The sequence below is a fragment of the Tamandua tetradactyla genome, chromosome 2 (genome assembly GCF_023851605.1).
Source record: "Tamandua tetradactyla isolate mTamTet1 chromosome 2, mTamTet1.pri, whole genome shotgun sequence".
In the NCBI taxonomy this organism is placed as follows: domain Eukaryota; kingdom Metazoa; phylum Chordata; class Mammalia; order Pilosa; family Myrmecophagidae; genus Tamandua; species Tamandua tetradactyla.
This window is the reverse complement of record NC_135328.1, coordinates 222,611,990-222,633,870: the sequence shown is the minus strand read 5'-3', so window position 1 is coordinate 222,633,870 and position 21,881 is coordinate 222,611,990. Positions and strand designations below refer to the sequence as shown.

At 55.0% G+C, this 21,881-nt stretch overlaps 2 protein-coding genes across 8 annotated transcripts in view; one reads left to right on the top strand and one right to left on the bottom strand.

The window, feature by feature from the left end:
- Nucleotides 1-7,331, bottom strand: part of MORN1 (MORN repeat containing 1) — a 78,298-nt gene extending 70,967 nt beyond the window's left edge. For 4 of the 5 annotated variants that reach the window (XM_077151543.1, XM_077151544.1, XM_077151545.1 and 1 more), the window contains exons 1-6: nt 6,968-7,331; nt 6,336-6,407; nt 5,268-5,366; nt 3,855-3,965; nt 2,765-2,855; nt 1,996-2,083 (exon numbers count right to left, since the gene is read on the bottom strand). In XM_077151543.1, the coding sequence (XP_077007658.1) occupies nt 1,996-2,083; nt 2,765-2,855; nt 3,855-3,965; nt 5,268-5,366; nt 6,336-6,407; nt 6,968-7,037 (531 nt within the window). In that variant the 5' untranslated portion in view covers nt 7,038-7,331. Of the gene's footprint in view, nt 1-1,995; nt 2,084-2,764; nt 2,856-3,854; nt 3,966-5,267; nt 5,367-6,335; nt 6,408-6,967 lie in introns of those variants that run through there. The other variant, XM_077151547.1, reaches the window with a different exon arrangement.
- Nucleotides 7,298-21,802, top strand: RER1 (retention in endoplasmic reticulum sorting receptor 1). Of its 3 annotated transcripts, none has more exons than XM_077151550.1 (7): nt 7,298-7,450; nt 11,995-12,082; nt 14,558-14,662; nt 16,455-16,554; nt 17,908-17,986; nt 20,256-20,391; nt 21,085-21,802. In XM_077151550.1, exons 2-7 carry the CDS (start codon nt 12,002-12,004, stop codon nt 21,172-21,174), a joined length of 591 nt encoding a protein of 196 aa, XP_077007665.1. In that variant the 5' UTR covers nt 7,298-7,450; nt 11,995-12,001; the 3' UTR covers nt 21,175-21,802. The 3 variants fall into 3 exon arrangements, with proteins under 3 accessions (XP_077007665.1, XP_077007664.1, XP_077007666.1); XM_077151549.1 differs by lacking the exon at nt 7,298-7,450 and adding an exon at nt 8,340-8,466; XM_077151551.1 differs by lacking the exon at nt 7,298-7,450 and adding an exon at nt 8,686-9,018.
- The last annotated feature ends 79 nt before the right edge of the window (nt 21,803-21,881 follow it).

Genomic DNA, 21,881 nt, shown 5'->3' with positions numbered 1-21,881 from the left:
CCCCACAGCAGTGTCCCCTTTGCTTCTTAGCTCAGTGCCCCCTTCTAAGAACTCTGGCTCTGTACCGGGCCTCAGGTGCTCAGGCTGGGGTGAGGGTGGGGGGCACAGACGGCACAACAGGAGAGAAGTGGAAAGAAGGGGCACTGTGGAGAGGACCGCCTGCCTCCCCCACCCTTCCTGTCCACTCCTTCCTCTGGCCAGTCCATTACAGAGCTGCTGGGGTCAGCGGTTGTGCCAGGACTTGCGCTGAGCTTGGTTCTTGTTCCGCCCCTACGAGGTCACACTGGGCCATGTGCCAAGAGTCCCAGGACCAGGTCATGTGCCCACGCCACATGGCTGCAGGTAAGTGACCCAGGAACAGGCTCTAAGCCCACAGTCTAAACCAAGCTCCACCTGGTGCATCATGGAGCCAAATCCTGTTTAGGGGTCCCACAGCTGCCTCCACAGCTGTACCCAGGAACCCATGGCTGCAAATGGGAACCCACAGCTGCACACAGGACCCCATGACAGCACACGGGACCCCATGGCTGTACACAGGACCCCACAGCTGCACATGGGACCCCACAACTGCACATGGGACCCGACAGCTGCATACGGGACCCCATGGCTGACACAAGATCCCACAGCTGTACACTGGGCCCCACAGCTGCACATGGGACCCCACGACTGCACACGGGACCCCACAGCTGCATACAGGACGCCATGGCTGTATACAAGATCCCATGGCTGTATACAGGACCCCACAGCTATACACGGGGCCCCACAGCTGCACATGGGACCCCACGACTGCACACGGGACCCCACGGCTGTACACGGGACCCCACGGCTGTACACGGGACCCCACAGCTGCACAAAAGACCCCACAACTGCACACGGGACCCCACGGTTGTACATGGGACCCCATGGCTGCACATGGGACCCCACGGCTGCACATGGGACCCCACGGCTGCACATGGGACCCCACAAGAATACACGGGACCCCAAGGTTGTACACGAGATCCTACAGCTGTACACAGGACCCCATGACTGCACACAGGACCCCACGGCTGCACACAGGATCGCATGGCTGCACACGGGACCCCATGGTTGTACAGGGGGCCCCGTGCCTGCACAAAGGACTCCATATCTGCACCTGTGGAAGGCAGCAGAGACCTGGGCAGGAGTGGGCCACGAGGGAGCTGGCAGCAGGTCCTGGCCCAGGAAGGAGAAGCCACATGCCTGCAGGCCGTGGAATCCACAGAGCATCCTCCCTGGCCTCTGCCACAATGGCCTCCCCTGGCTGCTCCTGCCCCAGAGGCACTGGTAGTGACCTTCTTCCAGTGGCTGCTTTCCGCTCCCATGGAGCCACCAGGTTTGCGCCCCCGCCCCGCCCTCACGTTCTCATGCCTCCCCTCATCCCCTGCCTGTGCACATGCCCTTGACAGCTCCTTCTCATCACTCAGACCTCCCCTCAGATGGCGCCACTTTTGAGGCCTGGCCCCCGCCCCCCAGCTCTCTAAGCCGGACCCTCCAGCGGCTGCGCCCTCATAGCCTCTGGAACTACCCCAGCATCCATTGGCTTACATGCTTGCTGACACCACCGGGCACTCGAAAGAAGACCGAGGGGCATAGGGGGTCCCTACCCTCAGCCCAGGAGGCCCCTGCTCAGTTCCCTTGTGACCACGACCCCAGCTTGAGTCTCAACTGGCTCATGGGGGTGCATTCAGGCCCCATCAGGTGAGGGCTGAAAAGGTCTTCCTGCCCCTAAGCCTCCTCCACTATCTGGCAAGGCCTGCAGCCCGCCCCTGACCCGCCAGGTGGCATGGCGGCACGGTGGCATGGCGGCACGGTGGTTTCTGGAGTCAGGCAAGCTGTTTGCGTCACCCACTGAGCCAGCTATTAGCTGGGGATCTCAGGGCGGGTAGTGGGCCCTCTTTAGAGCTCAGTATTTCCTTCTGTAAAATGGGTACAGGCCCGGCCTGCCTCACTGTCCCCCTGGGCCCTAGTCACAGGTACCTCGTAGGTGGAGCCATCGGCACAGCGCAGCACCCCGTGTCCCTGTCGCTGGTCCAGAACCCAGTCGCCTTCGTAGATGTCCCCATTCCTGGGGGACACAAAGGTGGTTTGGAGTCCCTGGAAGGAGTAGGGGCTGCCCCGCAGGATGCTGGCGCTGCCTCGCCAAGAGAAGAGCCAGGTGGCTCTGAGCGAAGCCTCTGGCACGGGCCGCCGGGGGCTGAGGCAAAAATAGTCCTTGAGCAGATGGCCCGGGAGCCCCTGCCCGGCCGGGGAGGGAGGGCAGCCTTGGCGCGCGGCGGGGAAATGGTGCCTGGCTGCGCAGGCCTTCCGCTTGGCTGCTCCCCTCCAGCTCCAGGAAATGGGAAAGGTTGGCAAGGCTGGGCATGGGTGATGGAGAAGAAAAAGAGGAAAGGAGGGCCTGGGAATGTCAACAGCAGGACTTCGCATGTGAGCGGGTACGGAGGAATTTAAAAACAGGTTTAAAACGTCCAACGTGAGTCTGGAGGGACAAAGCACCTGCAGGCCAGCCAGACCACGAGATGTTTGGGGGAGGGAGGTGGAGTTTAGCTAAAATAGACAAGTAATCAATTTCAGCAAATTGATTACGATGACACAGAAGCAGTGGAATGACCAGGCATCTGGGGTGGGACAGGTGCGGGCGACACTTTTCCCGGCCAGCACGGCACATCCAGAGGGACTGGTGTGCCAGTGCAGCTGACCCGGAGCCGGGGGGGGCACCTGTGTCCACTGCGGGCCCAGGCTGACTCACTGGTAGAGCATTTGCCCGTGTCCGTGCTTCCTGTTGCTGTGAAATGCCCCGCGGTACATCTGCCCGTCCTGCTCCACTAGGAGCCCATGTCCTAGGAAAGGAACCAAAGACACCAACTTCGCTTCGTGCCCCAGGTCAGGGACCAATCCCACCCTGGCCCCCTGACCCGGTGAAGGGACGTGGCCTGCCCAGCAGGGCTCCTGGCCTTTTGCCCACCCCCTGGGGGCGGGGGAAGGCAGTGGTTTAGAAAGCCAAAACTCCGGCCCTTAGGGCTCAGCACCCATCTGGGAGCTGGGCCGCCCTCCCAGGCTGTGGCCCCGTGGCAGCTGTCCGGCCCTGTCCCGGACGGGGACTGGAAGGGCACTGGCAGCCACATGCCTAGATCCAGCCACATCAAGGAAAGCAGCCCCTGGGTCTAGCGCTCAGTGGCTCTGAGTGAGGCAGGGAAGGGGGTGCCCTCTGGGGGAGCCCCCGTGAGCCCCGGCATTTGAGGCGGGACATGCCGTGCAGGGAAGGCCTGTCTGCAGAGTCTGCCCTTCAGTTCACAGGAGCCTCCACTGCACAGCAACAACAGCTGTGCGTGGCTTTCAGTGCTCTCCACAACACTAATCTAAGGGCCAGGGGAAAAACCAAGAAGATGCCCTTGTGAAGTTGTTTGCCATCTCCACATCTTACACAGCTCAAAAAAGCGACAGAATTTCCACTTCTAAATGTAAGCAAATGATGGAAAGTACCAAAGGAAGTTGTATCTACAATCAAACGTTTCACAACCTGTTTTACTCGTTTGGTGGCTGCGATGGGTCTTTTGCCCAAAAGCAACTGCACCTGGCCACACGGGGCAGAGGGGCAGCTGGGCCCCCACCGTCCAGGTGCAGGCTCTCCCTCCCGGCCTTGAACCTGGCCAAGAGGAGATGGAGGCTGCGAGGCCAGGGGACCTGGTAGAGAGGAGAGGAGCAAGCGCCTCTGGCCTCCCTCTCCCAATCTCCAATGAGACAGACCGGAGTGGCGGATCCTTAACCCAAGGAGCCACCAGACCCTCCCACAGTTAGGGCCTCAGGCGGGACTGTGGGTGGGTCCCGCCACCTCAGACCTTCTCTCGCGCCGTGGGAGAACGCCCCTTCGTAGTGTCCGCCGGCCTTGTATTGCATGGTGCCGAGTCCTTGAGGCTCCCCCAAAACGAACTGTCCGGAATAGGTGTTCCCTAGTGACAGAGATGGAGGAAGGGTCATCATGGTTCCCAGGCATTCCCCAGCCACGGGGGCAGCAGGGAGGTATCTCGTCTGGTCACTTCCTCTGTCAGTGTGGAAAGAGTCACGAGGAGAGGGCATTTGGCTGCCTTCTGGTTAATACCGAAGGTGTGAGGCTCTGCCCCCCTGACAGCCACAGGGGCAGACTCAAGCCGACGTCGCCCACCCCTGGCCTGAGGGGTAGAGCCCGTGGAGTGGGTTTTCTCCCCAGGTTTATAAAAACCAACTCAAAGCCAACCCAGAGGAAAGCAGTCCATTGGGAACTTAGGCCAAATACAAGCACAGAACCTATCACAAGGCGAACTGTATGCCCCAGAGAGAAGCCTTAAGACCCAGCCCTTGGCCCTCAAGTACAACCCTCTGTGAAAACAGTCACGGCAGGTGGAACTTCTTAAATTAGAATGACGTCAAACTGAGTCATGGTGACCTTTTAATCCAATGACTGGTGTCCTTAAAAGTAGGGGAAGGAGGGATTGCAAGGGTAATTCAGTGGTAGAATTCTCACTTGCCATGAGGAAGACCTGGGTTCAGCTCCTGGCCCACGCACCTCCCAAAAAAACATAAAAATTCAACAGCTGGTGCTGCACTAACGGGATACTGACAGGGAAGAAGAGTGACATGTGACCCCACCATACAGCACACAAACAGACGAAAAGCTCAGGAGGTGAGAGGTGGGTGATGATGGAGCAGAGTATGGAGGAAGGTGTCCACTCCCACAGGGTGCCCGGGTGGCAGGAGCCACAGGAGCTGGAGAGGCAGGGGAGGCGCCTCTGCTGCTGACCCTGGGGAGCCTGGCCCGGCCGCGCCCACCACCGGGGCTGCGGGTGACAACAGATGCCGGCCGCTGTAGGCCACCCAGTTGGTGGCACTTTGCTAAGGCAGCCCCAGGAAATCGAGACGGAAGCTGCAGCCAGGCTTGCCCACAAGGGTCTGAGGCTCCTAAAGGCAGCCCTGTACCCAACATGTGCGCCGCCTCACCACCTCACTCCATCCCCAGGGATGCAATTTGGTTAAAATATCTCAGAAGAAAAAAGGAAGCAATAGAGACAGTGACTTGATCAATCTTTATTCCAACTAAGCATTATGGGGAATGAGCACCAGCGCCTCCACTGGGGTCCCCACACGCCCCTCACGGAGCACAAGGACCCTCCAGGTACTACACAAAGCAGAGCTTCTTGCTGACACGGGGACCCCTGCGCCCTTCAGAAGCGGAACCCTGACTTAAGTTTGAGGGGTGCCACGGGCCCTGAGCTCACCTGAAGAGGCCCAGTAGCGGCATCCTTGACCCTGGATCTCTCCGTCCACAAACTCGCCTTCGTAGTAACTTCCATCTTTAAACAGTAACTTCCCATGACCTGGCAAAAGAAACTCAACTTAGCTGATGTCAACTCAAGCGACTGGCTGACAAGCCTGCCGCGCCAGGGCTTACTTCTCAGGGTGAGGACCTGGGCTTTGGAACCCGCAGCTCTTTTTCTGGCCCCATCATTCATTCAATACATGGTCTTTGCAGGTTCATTTGCATTATTTCACATTTCTCAATAAAACTTTTCAAAGCATCTTGGGACACATCACGAGCCATAGAGGGGTTAAACGTGTGCAGATGAGGTCCTGATCCTCCTGGGAGAGTGCTCCGATCAGGCAGATGCACGTGGAAAAAGAATAAACTTCCCAAAGCGGCTCTAACGGCAGAGCCTTGGTACAAGCCCCACATGGAGAGAGAAGATCACAGACTCAGCAGAAAACAGAGAAACTCTGTTCAACAAAAATATTACAATAAAAATTAAAGGATTAAAAATAAAAAAAGTACCAGGAGACAAGATGCCAAAGGGGCTCATATGAGAAAACGCCAGAAAGACCAATAGTCCAACAGAAAAAATGCACAGCCAAAAGCAAAATTCATACTTCTAAAACTGTGAGCAACAACATGATGGGCCAGACCCCAAAATATCCACAGTGCTGCCTCCAGCGGGTGCCACTTGCTCTATACTTTCTGCCCTGTAGTGCTTCGTTTTTCTACGAGAGTAGGTAGGCTCCTTACAATCAGAAATAAAACCATAAGGCCATCTTTCACTTTGGGAAAAAAGACCTAAAACTCCACGGTAGACTTGTGAATTGCAGCCAAAGGCTCCCAAGGCCCAAGAGAAGATGGGGTGCTGAGGGGTCCCCAGGACGTCGGCACCCCTGCCCAGCCCTTTGTGGACAGCAGCGTGAGCACCCCGTGCTAGCTGCAGTCTGGTCTGCGGGCCCACCCCAGGCTCCCTGGGGAAACTGGCTCTGTCAGCCACAAGGCGGTAACTGTGGGAAGACCAAAGACGGGTTCGTACCATGTTTCTTTCCTCCTTTCCATTCTCCTTCATATCGAAAAAAAGAATTCCGATACACGTAGAGACCATAACCTGAATGTTGAAAAGAAGAAGTGCTCAGGTGAGCTTGTGGCTGGGCGACCACCACCCCTTCGAGTGCTGCTAAAGGTCACCGCAGAGGGCCGGGACGGGGGGCCTTTCAAGGCGCCTGGGTGCTTCACCTTCTGCTCACTCTCCGGCACTGCCCAGAGGTTCACTTTGGGGCTGGGAGGCTTCCTGTTTAATGTTCGTCCGTTCGTTCATTCATTCATTCATTCATTCAATCACCACCCACTTATGCAGCAAATGCGGCTGAGCACCTACTAAGCGCCAGGTTCCACGATGCAGGGAGGTCAGCCCAGGGTTAGGGAAGGGCTGGGACGATGAGCACAGGAGCCTGTGAGAGCGGGGGGATGGGGTTCGGGGGTGGGCGCGAAGAACGAGCCACGCCGGGAGCCGGGCTTCCCGGTGCTGCTCTGGGCTCCCCGCAGGCCCCGGGACCTCTACTTCTCAAACGGCAACCGGGGGAGGGGCTGCAGCGATCGCCTGGGACCCGCCCCCCGACCCCGCCCCTCGCTCCTCGCCCCCGGTGACCCAAGCCCTGCCGGCGTTACCGTCCCGCGGCGGCCGCCTCGGTAGGTCCTGGCTCCGCGGCCCCGCGCCCGGCGCTTTGGCGGCAGCCATCTTGCCGCTGGAGGTTTGCCTTAGCAACCAGCAAACCTCTCCTCCATTGAATCTTTGGTAGCGAGGGGGCGTGGCCGCGAGGCTGACTCTGGGCGAGCCACAATCTCTGGAGCGCAGGTTCCCGGGCCCGGAGCCTGCGGAAATCGCAGCGCCTCTGCGGCACTGCGCATATCCGCCGCCATCATCTCTTCCGCCTCGAGGCCCACCTACCAACGGCCCCGGAGAGCGCACCGGAAGCGGAAATGGTTGGAGCGCTTGGCCCCGCCCCGGGCGGCCATCTTGGGGGCCCTGGAGGCGGCGCCGCGGAGGAGGAGCGGAAGTACTTGGCCGCAGCGTCCCGGAGCCCCTGTCCCGCTGTCCTGCTTCCCGCGGCCCTGACGGACACCGCGGCCCGGTCGCAGCGGAGCTGCGAGGTGCCCGGGCGGGGCGGGCCGGGCCGGGCGCGGGGCGGGCCGGACCTGCTTCCCTGAGGGCTGCGTGGCGGTGGGGGCCCGGATGGGCCGCGCAGAGGGCCCGGGAGCACCTCGCTGCACGCTGGACCGGGCCGCCGGGACCCCCGGCCACGCCCCCGGCCACTGCCTCGGGTCGCCGCCCAGTGCGGCCGGCAGCTGGCGGCGGGGGCCGGGCCCCGCCCGTCCAAGAGGAAAGGGGCCGAGCCCCGGGCTGAGTTGGGGCTCGGGCCCTGACCGCCGCTCGGCCCCTTCGCCGTCCCTTGGCCACCCGTTAGGGGCAGGGGGCGGCAGCTGCCGGTTGCAGGGTGGGGATAGGTTTGCTGGGGAGAATTCCTTTCCTCTGTGTAACCCTGTTAACTCTTAAGGCTTATCTGTCGCCGCTTAGCACTGAAGTGGTGCGACGAAGAAGTTAGTGGGCTCGGGGGAAGTAGTTAAATTGTCCAGGATTGTAGTCGATAACGTTTCAAGGGACGGTGCACGTTCTCCAGGCCGGCGTTGTGCGTTTCCGTGGTCCCGCTGGTAGGAAGTGGACGTTTCCTCCTGCGCCGGGCGCCCTGCTCGGAGCTCAGAGGGCTGGCCTCACGAGGAGCCCTTCGGGGGCTTTCCTCCTTTTCCCTGTAGAGCAGAGCCGGGTTCTGGGTCCGGGGAGTTTTCCGGAAGCGCTTGCTTTATGTAGGGCTGGGTTTTCACTTGGTGGCAATGTCTGAGGGGGAATGCCCTCTCCAGTGAGTGAGTTCCGCCCCATCAGCGGCACCTACCCTACGGGGGATCCCCTTTCCAGTCCAGGTGCTCCGTGGTGGGACCAGGCGGAGAACTGGGGTGGCCTGCAGGGGCGGGGCCAAGCCTGGAATGTGGCGGGAGGGAGAATGAGCAGAAGTGTGGAAGGGTGAGGCAGGACGGAGAGGGGAGTGTGATGCCGGCTGCGCGATGGGCTCTCCGTAGCCAGCAGTTGAAGGTTGTGGGAGAAGAATGGAGAGGTAGGTGGGGAGCCAGGTTGCAGATGACTGCACCGCAGGGAAAGCTTGGGCTGGATCCTGCAGGTACTGTGCTTGCTATTTTAGGAGTGATGGGCGGCAGGAGAAACCGGTGATAGTAACACGCACAGCTGCAGGGATGCGAAAAGCCTCTGCTTGGAATGGTTTTATCTCGCTTTTTACTTTGCCTTCTTGATGACTGAGGTTAAAGTAAATAAACAGGTGCTTTTTTTTTCTTGACTGCCACGCAACAGGCACTTGTAGGTGGCAGGGACCAGCGCTGAACCAGACAGACAAGGCTCCCCTTTCAAGGAGCTTGCGTTTTGGTAGGAGAAGATGAGGAAATAAGCCAGGAAAAATAAGAGAAAAAATAATAGGCAAAATAAAAATAGGGTGCTGATGCCGTGTAAGGGGCTGGGTGATCCGTTTGGAGGGCCAGAGAGGGCCTCTCTGAGGCGGTGCCTTAAGCTGAGCACTGGGACAAGGACAGCGGGCAGAACAGCTGGTATCGTCCGGGAACAAGTCGGACGTGTCTGAGGAGCGGCAGGCGCGCTGGTGAGTTGCCAGGCCTGCGCAAGGTGCTTACGTGGGCGAGCCCCCAGAGCCCCTGCTGGGCTGCTGAGAAGGTGTGCAAGGACCGTTCTCGTGTTCACAGGTGCCCAGGCCGTGCTGCAGGAAGTGAGCAGCACTGGAGTGTAAAAGCAGGCTCCTCGTCATGCTGCACCTTCTGTTAGTCACGCCGTGCTGGAGGGGGTCAGCCCGGATGGAGACCCACACTTCAGTGTGCTAGTTGTCCGGTCATCAGAAGCTGGTCGCGTGTATTTTTGGTAGATTTTCACCCATTCAGTTGAAAGGATGAGAGGAGTCCTAAGATGCCAGCTCTGTGTAGAGTACACTGGCAGGGCTGCCGGGTGTTTTCTTTCTGACAACGTCCTTACTGTCTCGGTTCAAGTCGCGGTGTTTTAATGTCAAGCACGTTAGTCGAAACAAGGTAACTCGGGAACTGTGGGGTGGGCATTAGCCAAGTAGCCTTTTGCCGACTGTGGGTTCCATAGGGGCTGTCTGAGATGACCAGTTTTAATTCTGGCGGAGTGGAAAGACACACTCCCAAGAAGCAGCCAAGCGCACAGGGCACTCGTTTCTGCTGTTTTCTTACAGTATGTGCCTGTGTTTACACAGCTTCACAGGGCAGAGGGCATTTCCTTGTTTACTCCTTGATGCCTCCTGGCACTTTGTTCCGTCCACACCGATAGACTCAGAAAATGTCATGAGATCACATTTGTGCTTTTACGTGGACGCACTGATGTGGCCTGGTCTGAGTGTTCAAAGGTTGTTTAATTGATGAAACTGTAACTACTCACTTGAGACCCAGGACTGCAGCACGTGCCTCTGGCTCCCGTCTTCTGACAGGGATTTCTTGGTCTGCTGTGCGAGGGCTGAGGGGTAGAGGTGGGGGCTCCGGCAGGTGCGGGGCTCCGGCAGGTGCGGGGCTCCGGCAGATGAGGGGCTCCGGCAGGTGCGGGGCTCCTGCAGGTGCGGGGCTCCGGCAGGTGGGGGCTCCAGCAGGTGGGGGCTCCGGTAGGTGGGGGCTCCGGCAGGTGCGGGGCTCCTGCAGGTGCGGGGCTCTGGCAGGTGCGGGGCTCCGGCAGGTGGGGGCTCCGGTAGGTGCAGGGCTCTGGCAGGTGCGGGGCTCCGGCAGGTGGGGGCTCTGGCAGGTGAGGGTGCAAGTTCCTGTTGGCTCGCACATGGACCAGGGACGACTCTGCCTCTGCGAATCTGTTTTCTCCTCTGTAACCTGGAGCAGTGAACCTGCTCCTCCAGGCTGCCGTGGAGTGCGCGTCTGTGACCCTCAGGACCCGGCGTTTGGTCACCTGTCTTTGCGGAAGAGGACGCTGAGGCCTCCAGCCGTCAGAAGGTTTGCCAGCAGCCCCACAGCCCGTTGGCACTGGGGAACTGAAACTAGCTTGAAAGTGGAGTGTCGCCTGTGCCCCAGTCCAGCTGCTGCCCCTTGTCTTCACTGCCAAGGGGACTGTGGGTACCTCACGCTGGAAGTAGGCGAGCTGAAGGGGCCGCTCAGCCACGCTCACACCCACCTCAGCCCGGACCTCCAGACCCGCTCAGCACAGAGCTGAGAGACTTTGGGCCGGCAGCTTAGACAGCTTGAGACTGTGAAGTAGGGCTGTGCCGCCCACTTGAGCTGGCCTTTGGGAACCAGGAGGGGCTGCGTGTGATGCTCCTGGCAGCTGGGTCCTCCTGGAGAATCACAGCATGTTTCCTCTCATAGACGAGAAACCTGGACACAGACGCACTGACTGCCCGAGAATTGTATTTTTCCATTGCGTGCTGAGGATTAAGTTAATTTATAGAACAGAGAACATCGTCTCCTGGAGAGAAATTAATGAATCCACATATCTTTAAAAAATACCAAGTTTAAGAAAAAGTTGTGAAATGTGACAGACACTTGAGTGTCTGCTCTGAGCCAGCTTCTGCACCGCGCCTGGGGTGGAGAGGAAAGGCAGGCACCCCTCCCAGGGCCCCAGGCAGAAGCACAGGCAGCAGTTACAGGCCCTTGACTCTGGGCTCCCCAGGAGCGGCACAGCCCAGGGAGGGGCCAGTCCTTGTACCCTGTCCTGTCACTGGATGCAGGTGGGACTGGGCCATCAGAAAGGGGGCAGGCAGGGGGACCTGGGAGACAGGGCAAAGGGCACAGTTCAGGTCAAAGAGCCTAGGGCACCTCCTCGGGGTTTTCCCTTACACGAGGCAGGGACCATCGAAGGCTTGCATGCAGAGTGGGGCCTTATGGACCCTGTCTGGAAGGGGCCCCTGGCATCTGTGTACAGGCTGCACCAGAGAGAGGGGTGGCAGTTGTGGGGTATCCCCCCCCGGGCAGAGATTAATGTGATTTGGTGGCTGTATTTTTCTTTTCTGTACCAATAGGGAACTTGCCTGTGATAATTTGCAGCTCTTTAGTTTGGGGTGTGAGGAGAGATGTGGGCGGTTCATGGAAGTAAAGGAGTTGGCCCCAAGAGGACAATCCCTGATCCTGGCAGATTGGGTCTGGGGCTGCAGGTGACATGCAGCAGCCAGACTCTGGATGGGCACAGCCCTGAGGGCAGAAGGCGGGAGAGGTGCGGAGGCCACGGGTCATGGCAGGAGGCGTGAGCAGCATCAGGTGTGTGGGTGGCCGTGTAAGGGTGACTGACCACCAGGTTTCCATGGGACCTGCTCAGAGGCCAGCGCTCCCCCCGGACAGTGGGGCAGAAACCCCCTGTGTGTGCGATGCAGGTGAGGCAGTATGCGAAGGTGGCGTGGTGGCAGGTGGCCACATGCTCTGTGCCTCGCTTCCCGGGCCTGGGCCCCACGTTTCTTCCCGAGCACTTCCCGTGAGGGCAGGAGCTGTGCAGATGGGTTACTCACGGCCGGCGGGGACGCTGAGAAGGAGCTGCTTGTCAGGGCTGCCGACAGCAGGGAAAGCTCTTGATTCTGGAATGCTTGTCCTTTCCCTTAAAAGTGTCCGTGTTCTTCTCACAGTTGCAGAATGTCCGAAGGGGACAGCGTTGGCGACTCGGTGCATGGGAAACCTTCCGTGGTGTACAGGTTTTTCACAAGACTTGGACAGGTGGGTTTTGTGTGTGAGTGGTGTAATTAGCTTTAAAAAGAAATTCTCTTCTGCTGTGACTCCTGAGAGTTCACGGGGGTCTGAGCGGGCTATGGCCCCAGTGGAGGGGTGGCACACCGTTTTCCCTTCCCCTGGCCTCAGGCTCCCCAGCAGCTCCTGGTTGTAAATGGGATGTTCATGTCTTCTGGGGGGGCCAGTTAGTAATAGTTGAGGCTCTGGGGGCTAGCTGCAGCCTCCGTCACCTCACCCTTGTTTCTTCTCTTTTTACCAACCCTGGAAAATATCTGTTTCCTGTGGCTGCTGTAATAAAGGACCACAGACTAAGCATGACCTCCAACAGCAGGCATTTTACTCTCCCGGTTCTGGAGCCCAGAAGTCTGAGAACAAAGTGCCGGCAGGCCTGTGCTCCCCGAAAGCCCCTGGGGAGAGTCCCCACCCCTCCCCCACCCCGTGTGACTTATGGTGGCCGGCAGGCCCCATGTTTCTGGGCTCGCGGATGCCGCCCTCTGCCTCCTCCATTTCCACGTGGCCTCTTCTCCCTGGTGTCTGGTGTCTCTCCTCTTCTTAGGACACTAGTCAGATCAGGACCCACCCTGTTCTGGTATGACGTCTGCAGAAATCCTGTCCCCAAATGCTCACTGTTATGAGACTGGGGATTAGGGCCTGAATGTGTCTTTTTTGGGGGACACACTCCCATCCACAACACATATAAGAACTGCTTAGTTCCTGGGCAGCTCACAGTAGGCTCCCTACTCAGCCCTTGCCTCCCCTCCCTATGCATCCATTCCCTTCTCTCCCTGTCTCTTCCCCCTTTCCCTCCCCTCCCTCTGTCTGTTCCCCTCCATCTCTCCCTGTCCCCCTCCCTCCCTCCCTGTCTCTCCACCCCTGCTCTTGTCCAAGTATCCCTGGAGCTGCACTTAACACTGTCCCTCGCACCTGACAGTTCACCAGCAGTTATTTGCATTCCTCACTGAGTGTGAGAGTCTTTCTCGTCAGCATTCACATGTCTGTGTCAGTGCTTCAGGGGTGGCAGTTACAGTGCCCGGGGAGGCATCTGCATTCAGTGGGGTCCAGGGCAGAGCTCTGCTGCAGGAGCCCCCCTGCTCCCTCTTGGTCCCTGGTTGGCAAAAGGTCCAAGCACCTTGTTCATCGTCTGAATCCTTCAGAGATGAGGAGCCCCGGTGGAGGGCTGGTGGCTGCGTGGCGGAGGGATGGTGGCTGCGTGGCGGAGGGCTAGTGGCTGCGTGGCGGAGGGCTGGTGGCTGCGTAGCGGAGGGATGGTGGCTGTGTGGTGGAGGGCTGAGGCCTGCAGCGGCCGGCAGCGCTCGAGCTTGTGTTTTAGGTTCACCAGTGTGTCTGGATTTCAGTTTAGAGGCAGAAGCCGGGTTGAGTAAATAAAGCAGAGACTGATATTTGGCCCTGAATTAAAAACATTGATTTTTTTTTTTTGCATGGGGAGGCACCAGGAATCGAACTCAGGTCTTTGGCATGGCAGGCGAGAATTCTACCTGCTGAGCCATTGTGGGCCACCCAAAAACATTGATGTTTTTTTTAATTAATTTAAAAATTTTTTTTTAAATACCAAAAAACACCAAACGGAAACATTTGTAATTTTTGATCATTTTGTTCTATATATATAATCAGTAATTCACAATATCATCATATAGTTGCATATTCATCATCATGATCATTTCTTGGAACATTTGCATCTATTCAGAAAAAGAAATTAAAAAACAGAAAAAAATTCATAATACCATACCCTTCCCCCTCACCAATCACCAGCATTTCACTCTAAATTTATTTTAACATTTGTTCCCCCTATTATTCATCTTTATTCCATGTATTTTACTCGTTTGTTGATAAAGTAGATAAAAGGAGCATCAGACACAAGAAAATATTGATTTTTAATGAAGCAATAGTATTTGGAAAACTGTTGACAGTCACTGAAGCCAGGTGAGGGTTACGCAGCAGGACTCACACAGTGAAGCATTCTCTCAGTAGATTGAGCAGCTGTTCTGCGCCCTCCGTGGCTTCAGACTGCAGTGTTCCGAGCCAGGGCAGGGCCGGCCTGTGGCCAGGAGGAGCTGGGTGCTTTAAGCCAAGCGTGGCCAGGGTGGGGCAGGGGGCTGGATGGAGCAGACCCCGCAAGGGGCCTGAAAGGTGCACGTCATCTCCAGCGGCCTTTGAAACACTTGCTTTCCTGCCCTTTGCTTGAGGTGGACAGTTGAGTCCTGGCACTTCTCCTTAACAGTCCCTTCTGGGGGCTGCTCCGGGCCTCCCACAAGACGCCTCAGGAGGCGTTGACGATTATGTTTTGGGTGAACTGTAATGACAGCTTTGTGCCATGTGTGAGCTCTCAGTGTTCCAAGAGCGAGCCAAGGGAGCAGTCCCTCCAGCATGGGAAAGCGCCCTTTGTGCAGAGCGCGGTGTAAAGGGGGTCGCACGTCTCTAACGCATGGAACTTTGTCTCTTCAGATTTACCAGTCCTGGCTAGACAAGTCCACACCTTACACAGCCGTGCGATGGGTCGTGACTCTGGGGCTGAGTTTTATCTACATGATCCGAGTTTACTTGCTGCAGGTGGGTCCACACCTTGTTCCCTTTCAACTGCCACCTGCCTGTCTTGGATGGCTGATGCCAAGGTGCTCAGTCTCTGGGTTAGGCAAGTTTATGTCGAAGGAAATTGTCTCCGAAAGACCACTTTTCACACTGCACAGCCAGTTTGCCCAGGCCAGTCTCTACGTCCCTCCTGGGCCCCAGAGGCCTGTGCCGTAGACCTCGCTTGGGCAGTCCCTGCTGCAGGTCTGGGGGGCCAGAAGACTCTGGGAACCAAGCAAGGTTCTCTAGTGACCACCTCATTCTCTGGGTGAATATCTACTTTGGGTTCCATGAGTGATTTTAATGTCCAAAGGGGTTTGGCTCTTTCTGAATTCTGCCCTGTACTGGCCAGAGAGGAACACACAGGCAGACACTGATGTGCTGGGGACATCGTGGCACTGTCCGGGTGTGACACACGTGCACCGCTGGGGACACAGCCCACCCTGGGCATGCACTTTGCTCTAAGTGGAGAAGCATTTAAGGACCAGCCCTGATTTCTCAGGGCAAACCCTCAAGGAGCACAGTCCTTGCTGACCTTGAGACCTTTTTTAAGTGTTCTGTTACGTCCAAAGGAAGGCAGGTAAAATGCTTTGTCCAGGATTTTTTATACTCTGAAGCTGGCAAAGTTAGTTCCTTGTGTGAAGAGAATCCCTTCCTCCTGGATAGTTTCCAGGGTTTGGGAGAAAGACTGTCCCAGCAGTTCGCGCCCGGGCCCAGTGCTGTGGGAGGGTCTCGTGGGCTAAGGGAGAGGCTCAGTCCTTGTTGATGGATTTGTTCCTATAAGTAGACGTGACGTTGCCTTTGGGGGGTGGGGGAACATTTTCTAGTTTATTCAAACAGGATTTGGTCTGCACAGAAGAACGCCTAAAGTGTATGTTGGATTTACTGTAATTGTTTTTAGAAATGTTTCAAAACTGGAACTTGGTCCATTCTCTAATGGAAAGAAAGACCCCAAGTTTTTGATTTAAGGAATTTGAGGGGGGGGGGCGTGACATCATGTACAGATTAGTTTTACTAAACTCCAAACCAAGTTTATGCCTAATTTTGTCATCTTTTGAATACTGGTCCTGCAACATGAAGATTATATAAATTAAACTACTTTTTCACTTATGGCTTTTAGTTTTCTGACTTAAAACATTGTCTTTAAGGCAAAACATTTTCAGTTGTTTATATGGAAGAGTTTAGGTTTTTAAAATTAATGAGGCAGTTCTAGTTGCTGATTGGATAAATGGGAGGCTGTGAGGCGCGGAGGACTGCAGGTGTGCTTCCTGGTCTCCCCATTTCTTTGCGTCTCCTGAGGAAGGCTTGGCAGAAAAACACTTTTTAAAATTTTCCGGTTCTGGATTTCTTCTGAGCAGAGACCATTAGCACCTCTGCAAAGTGTGTTGGTCGTGCAGGTTGTACACGAGAAAGTTGTACTGGCCACGTACCTTCAGTCATTTCAGGTTCTTAGAATGGTCCGTGTATCCGAGCCAGGGGACTGTTGGAGATCCCAGGCGCAGGGGTTTTGGAAAGGTCCTCCCTTCCTGGTGCACATGGGGGGTCTCCAGGGAGTTTTGGGGGATGGGGGTGGGGCTGGGTTGTCTGCTTGATTAGCAAGACCAGCATAGTAGGTTGTGATAAAGTGTCACCATTGAAGCTCAGTGTGCTTTTCACTGTCATGCAATTTATAACCCACTTCCTGTAAGTAAACTATGTTTTTAAGCTGAGCAGCTAAGCGGTGAGGTGCCGGGCCTGTGGAAGCCTGTGGCCACTGACCTCCTGTGCTCTCCAGGGCTGGTACATCGTGACCTATGCTTTGGGCATCTACCACCTGAACCTGTTTATCGCGTTCCTTTCTCCAAAAGTGGACCCTTCACTGATGGAAGATTCAGGTAGGGGAGAGACTGTCTTTGCGTTCGGGAAGGGTGTGGTTTTTGTTCATGTTACAGGGTGGCTCCTTTTTTTCTAGAAACATTTGAAATCTAAAACATTTGAAATCTAAACTTTTGAGCCTGTTTTCTTGACATTAAAATGTACTTACCGCGTTTGCTGATGTGCTAATAGAATAACCTGGTGTGTTTTTTAAGCCATAAGCCAGGCTGTGTCCCACGTGCTTCACCCCTCCTTCCAGCTGTGTGATGAGGGCATCTTTCTCTCTGACGTCTTCATTTTGCAGATGAGGAAACTGAGGCATATGAAGGTTGTGTCCTTTGTTCCGGGCCCAGGCCAGTGGGTGCAGGATGGAGTGGCAGTTTGAACCTAGGTGGCCTGACCTGAGAGTCCAGGCCAGGCCCTCTTTCCAAGGAGTTAGCAGGTCTGAGTGGCAGCAGGGCATGCCCGTTAGGCCCCTTTCCTACCCCTGAGGGCTCGCGGGCAGCCACCACGGCTCTGAGGAGCTGTGGAATGCTCTCAGCTCACCTTCTCCTGGGTATACCTGGGCCAGGTGGGGGAATTTGAGGCCTGTCTGGCCAGTTCAGGGAGGGCAGCCAGGTTTCTAGGGGTCTGAGGAAGGCACACAGACCGGTGATGAGTCATTCATTCCAGGCACCTTGGGGCAGACACAGGCTCCCTGCTGAGAAAATTGCCTTTATCAGGGGAGGAACCTCTTTTGAGTGCTCGGTGTTTTTTCAAATTGTATGATCAGAAGGCTGTCATTTTCTCTATATAAAAATATTTAAAGGACCTATTAAAGGAAACACGGTAATCCCCTTTCACTTAATTTTGCCAGGTGAATTGGGAATAACTATAAGAGCCGTAGTCCGCCAGCCTTGGTTTCCTCATCTGTAGTGGGGGAGGCACCTGTCCCTGGTGGAGGTGAGGGTAGGTGGAGTGCCGCCCCCAGGGCCTGCGGCTGAGGGTGTTGCTCCTCCAGCATCCTCGTGGATGAGCCCGTGGCCCTGCTGCGTGCTTCACCACTGTGTGTTTCAGGGTTGACCGGCCCTTGTGTTCTTCCTGTGCTTCCTATAGCATGTGGGTGTTTTCCTAAACGCTGTGTACAGTTGGGTTTTCTTCGGCAATCATTTAAAATATATAGAAGTTATTTTTTTAAAGAGAGTCTATTGTGAATCTTCTTAAAGCAACAAATTGATTTGTAAATACGCTAAAGATCACCATTATATGTTAAATGTGTATTTCCATGTATTAAGTCTGCTATTTCAAAAACCTTTAGGAAAACCATGTAAAAGTAGTGATAGAAATAAAAGGTGAGACAGTGCTTCGTCTCAGGCTGACGTCCTGCCTTTCAGATGACGGCCCTTCATTGCCGACCAGGCAGAACGAGGAGTTCCGCCCCTTCATCCGAAGGCTTCCGGAGTTTAAATTCTGGTGAGTCAATTCATTCTTCAAGTGTTTGAGAGAAAGACACTTGTGCCCAAGTGTGGCTAAAAAAGACTGAGAACAGGTTGGTTTTTGTTCTGGTCACCAGCAATTTAGATCTCTCAAAGAAATGGGTGTTGTCATGTTTTGTTTGCTTTTTTAAACTTGGATTCATCCATAGTCAGAGGCTGTGCAGTCTGGGCCTCTGCAGGGGGCTTTGAGGGTACGGTGGGGAAGGCCGCTGCCTCTTGGCATCTCTCGGCATCAAGCTAATGGCCACACTTTTTTTTTTAATTAATTAATTAATTAATTAAATATAACAACATACAAACACAAACATTCTTACCATATGATCATTCTATTCTTGATATATAATCAATAACTCACAGTATCATCACATAGTTGTATATTGACCATCATGATCATTTCTTAGAATGTTTGCATCAATTCAGAAATAGAAATAAAACAGAAAAAAATTCATACATACCATACCCATTACCCCTCCCTTTCATTGATCACTAGCATTTCAATCTACTAAATTTATTTTAACATTTGTTCCCCCTATTATTTATTTATTTTTAATCCATATGTTTTACTTGTCTGTTGATAAGGTAGATAAAAGGAGCATCAGGCACAAGGTTTTCACAATCACACGGTCATATCGTTATATGAAAAGCTATATCGTTATACAATCATCTTCAAGAAACATGGCTACTGGAACACAGCTCTCCATTTTCAGGCAGTTCCCTCCAGCCTCTCCGTTACACCTTAACTAAAAAGGTGATATCTATATAATGCATAAGAATAACCTCCAGGATAATCTCTCGACTCTGGAATCTTTCAGCCACTGACACTTTATTTTGTCTCATTTTGTTCTTCCCCTGTTTGGTCGAGAAGGTTTTCTCAATCCCTTGATGCTGAGTTCCAAATTCATTCTAGGATTTCTCTCCCATGTTGCCAAGGAGGTTTACACTTCCAGGAGTCATGTCCCATGTAGAGGGGGAGGGCGGTGAGTTTGCTTGTTGTGTTGGCTGAGAAAGAGGCCACACCTGAGCAACAAAACAGGCTCTCTTGGGGGTGACTCTTAGGCCTAATTTTAAGTAGGCTTAGCCTAACCTTTGCAGGATTAAATTTCATGTGAACAAACCCCAAGATTGAGGGCTCAGCCTGTTGCTTTGATTGTCCACACTGCTTGTGAGAATATCAGGAATTCTCCACGGGGAAGTTGAATTTTCCCCTTTTCTCATAATGGTCACACTCTTGCGGTTCCAACAAAGGGGTGCCTCCCTGACCCCAGACCCAGGCCAGTTGGGGCCCACCAGCCACTCATCTTCTCCCTGGGGCCTGGGGTTCCTGCTTGCTTTTCCTGTCTGCACACTGGCTGCCCTTTGTGCTTCCTCACGTTCAGCAGTGCTCTGTTCCGTTCGCCGGCAGAAAGTGAGCGGCTTTTCTTGAGTCAGGCTGACAGGTGATCAAAAAACAGGCAGCCTCTTGGCAGTGGGACTCACGTTGTCCACAGGAAACGTGAGCCTATGACCTTGTCTTTCTTGTTGCCTGTGTCCCCAGTCCCTGACGCCTAATAGGAGCTTAAACTCTGTGTCAGTCAGTGAACCTGCTGGAATGAGTTGAGTTCTGCTGGGAGCTGCTGTGTTGCAGATTTGTAGCCAGCACTGTGGGTGAGGAGCATAGGTGGTGCCTGGTAAATCTCCATGGAAACACTGAGTGTGTTTGGGGCAGTGGTGGTAAGGAAGGGGGTGGGGAGGCTGGCCTTCAAGCCACCCAGTGGCAGGATGGCGCCTGGCATGGGAGGGAGCCATGGCAGGTGGGCTGCTCTGCCGCTTGGTAAATGGCCTCACTGTCCACTCACCAGCCATGTGGGACTTGAATGCAAGGCACAGGGACTGGGTCAGTTGCAAGTCCACCTGTCAAGCCAGTGGTCACGGGGTCAGGGTGATTGCTCAGAGCCATGGGTTTTAGGGCCTAAGCCCCCCCCCACCCCCCGACATGGTGAGTTTTGTAACTTCGCAGTTTTAAGAAGAAAATTTTTAGCATGCAGTGAACTAAAGACGACATTTGTGCAATTAAAGACGAGACGTTTTATGTACAGCTCGTCTGCGGGACAGTACCGCAGAGCAGCTGCCCCCACAGTGAAGGGCCTGACTTCCCACCCGCAGGCTCATGTGTGCGGAAGCTGCCGGCGGCCACGGGAGTGCTTGGTCAGGCACGGGCAGGGCTGGGTGGGCTCTGGGCAGCGCTGACCTCCTGCCCTGGTTCGCAGGCACGCGGCCACCAAGGGCATCCTGGTGGCCATGGTCTGCACGTTCTTTGAGGCGTTTAACGTGCCGGTGTTCTGGCCCATCCTGGTGATGTACTTCATCATGCTGTTCTGCATCACGATGAAGAGGCAGATCAAGGTAAAGGCCCCCAGGGGGCGCACGAGCGCCGGTGCTGGAGCCGCGGCGCCCAGGGGCTTGGCATGGGAGGCAAGGCCCCTGGCGGTTGGGTTGGGGCCGTGGCGGACGCCCCCCACCCCTGTGCTGGGGTGAATAGGAGCCCTTTCGACGCCCCCATGCTGTGTTCGGGGCCAGGTAATGGGTTTGTTAACCCCGTTATGGTAGCTGGGTGCAAACCCCTTAGTCACGTGAGTATGTTCTGGGGTCTCCCTGTCCTGTGGGGTCTCTTCCGTCTGTTGGCACGGGCTTCGGTTGGTCATTCACACAGCTCGGACCTTGCCACTAGGCTGACTCAGTGAGGACACCTTCCACCACCGTTGGCCTGCCCTGGGGCTTGTGGTCGGAAGCCATGGGGTTCAGGGCCATCCCCCGCTCTGCACCCCCACCCCATCAGCCCTGCTCAGCCCTTCCTCCATGGGAGGGTCACGAAACAGCGCCCCAGAGTCTGCTTTTTAAGCATCTCAGTTGGGCTTGGCCTGTTGGGCAAGACAAGGGTTTTGTTGGATTGATAATGGAGGAACGAAGCACATCATTGGAGTTCTGAGTCCAGCTGTCTGTTATGTAGACAAGTGTTGGCTGTGCAGGTTGTGGGGAAATGTGGTTCATCAGGACACGGTTATGAAATAACTCAAGTTTGTGTATTTGTCTTCCCAGCACATGATAAAATACCGGTATATCCCATTCACACACGGAAAGAGGAAATACAAAGGGAAGGAGGACGTGGGGAAGACATTTGCTAGTTAGAAGCTGGACTGAACCTATCAGATGTGTTTCAAGAACGGTTTTGAGCCATTGTAACAATGCCTTTTTTCTTCACATAAAGTAGTTGATTATGAGGGAGTCGAATTTTCTTTTTAAAAAGGAGCTTCAATTATTTGTAACTAAAATATCAGGTTCTTGAAGAAACTGGCATTTAAACCAAATTGCATTACTTATAATTTTCAGTGATGTTCAAATGTTTGAAACTGATGGAATCCTAGTAAGCCGGAGGTGGGGAGTGGGGATGGCCGGGGCTGCCTGGAGGAAGGATAGGGTGGGCAGCCAGTGGCGCTGTGAGCGTGGGGTGGACAGGACAAACCCGTGCACAAGGAACTGGGCTGTGTCCCCCGTGACACCCGGTGCCGCTGCAGACCACGGCCACACCACGGAACAGGATGGGGCACGCGGTCCTGACATCCACCTGCGGAAGACCTGACGTCCTAAGGTGACTTGCAGGTGACTGCCCATGTGGTCCTAACGCCCGTTTCCTAATTCCATCTCACTGGAGATGTTCAAGGTCTCTATCATAATGACTCAAAACTTTGTTCTTAGCTACCATGATTGCTTTTGAGGGCCTGGAATTATAAATATATATAATATTTTAATTGTTTGAGATTTTTTTGACAGTTTCTTTGATACGTAAAGAAATTTGTTTCATTTTTGATTATTTTAAAATTGTTTTCACACAGCAT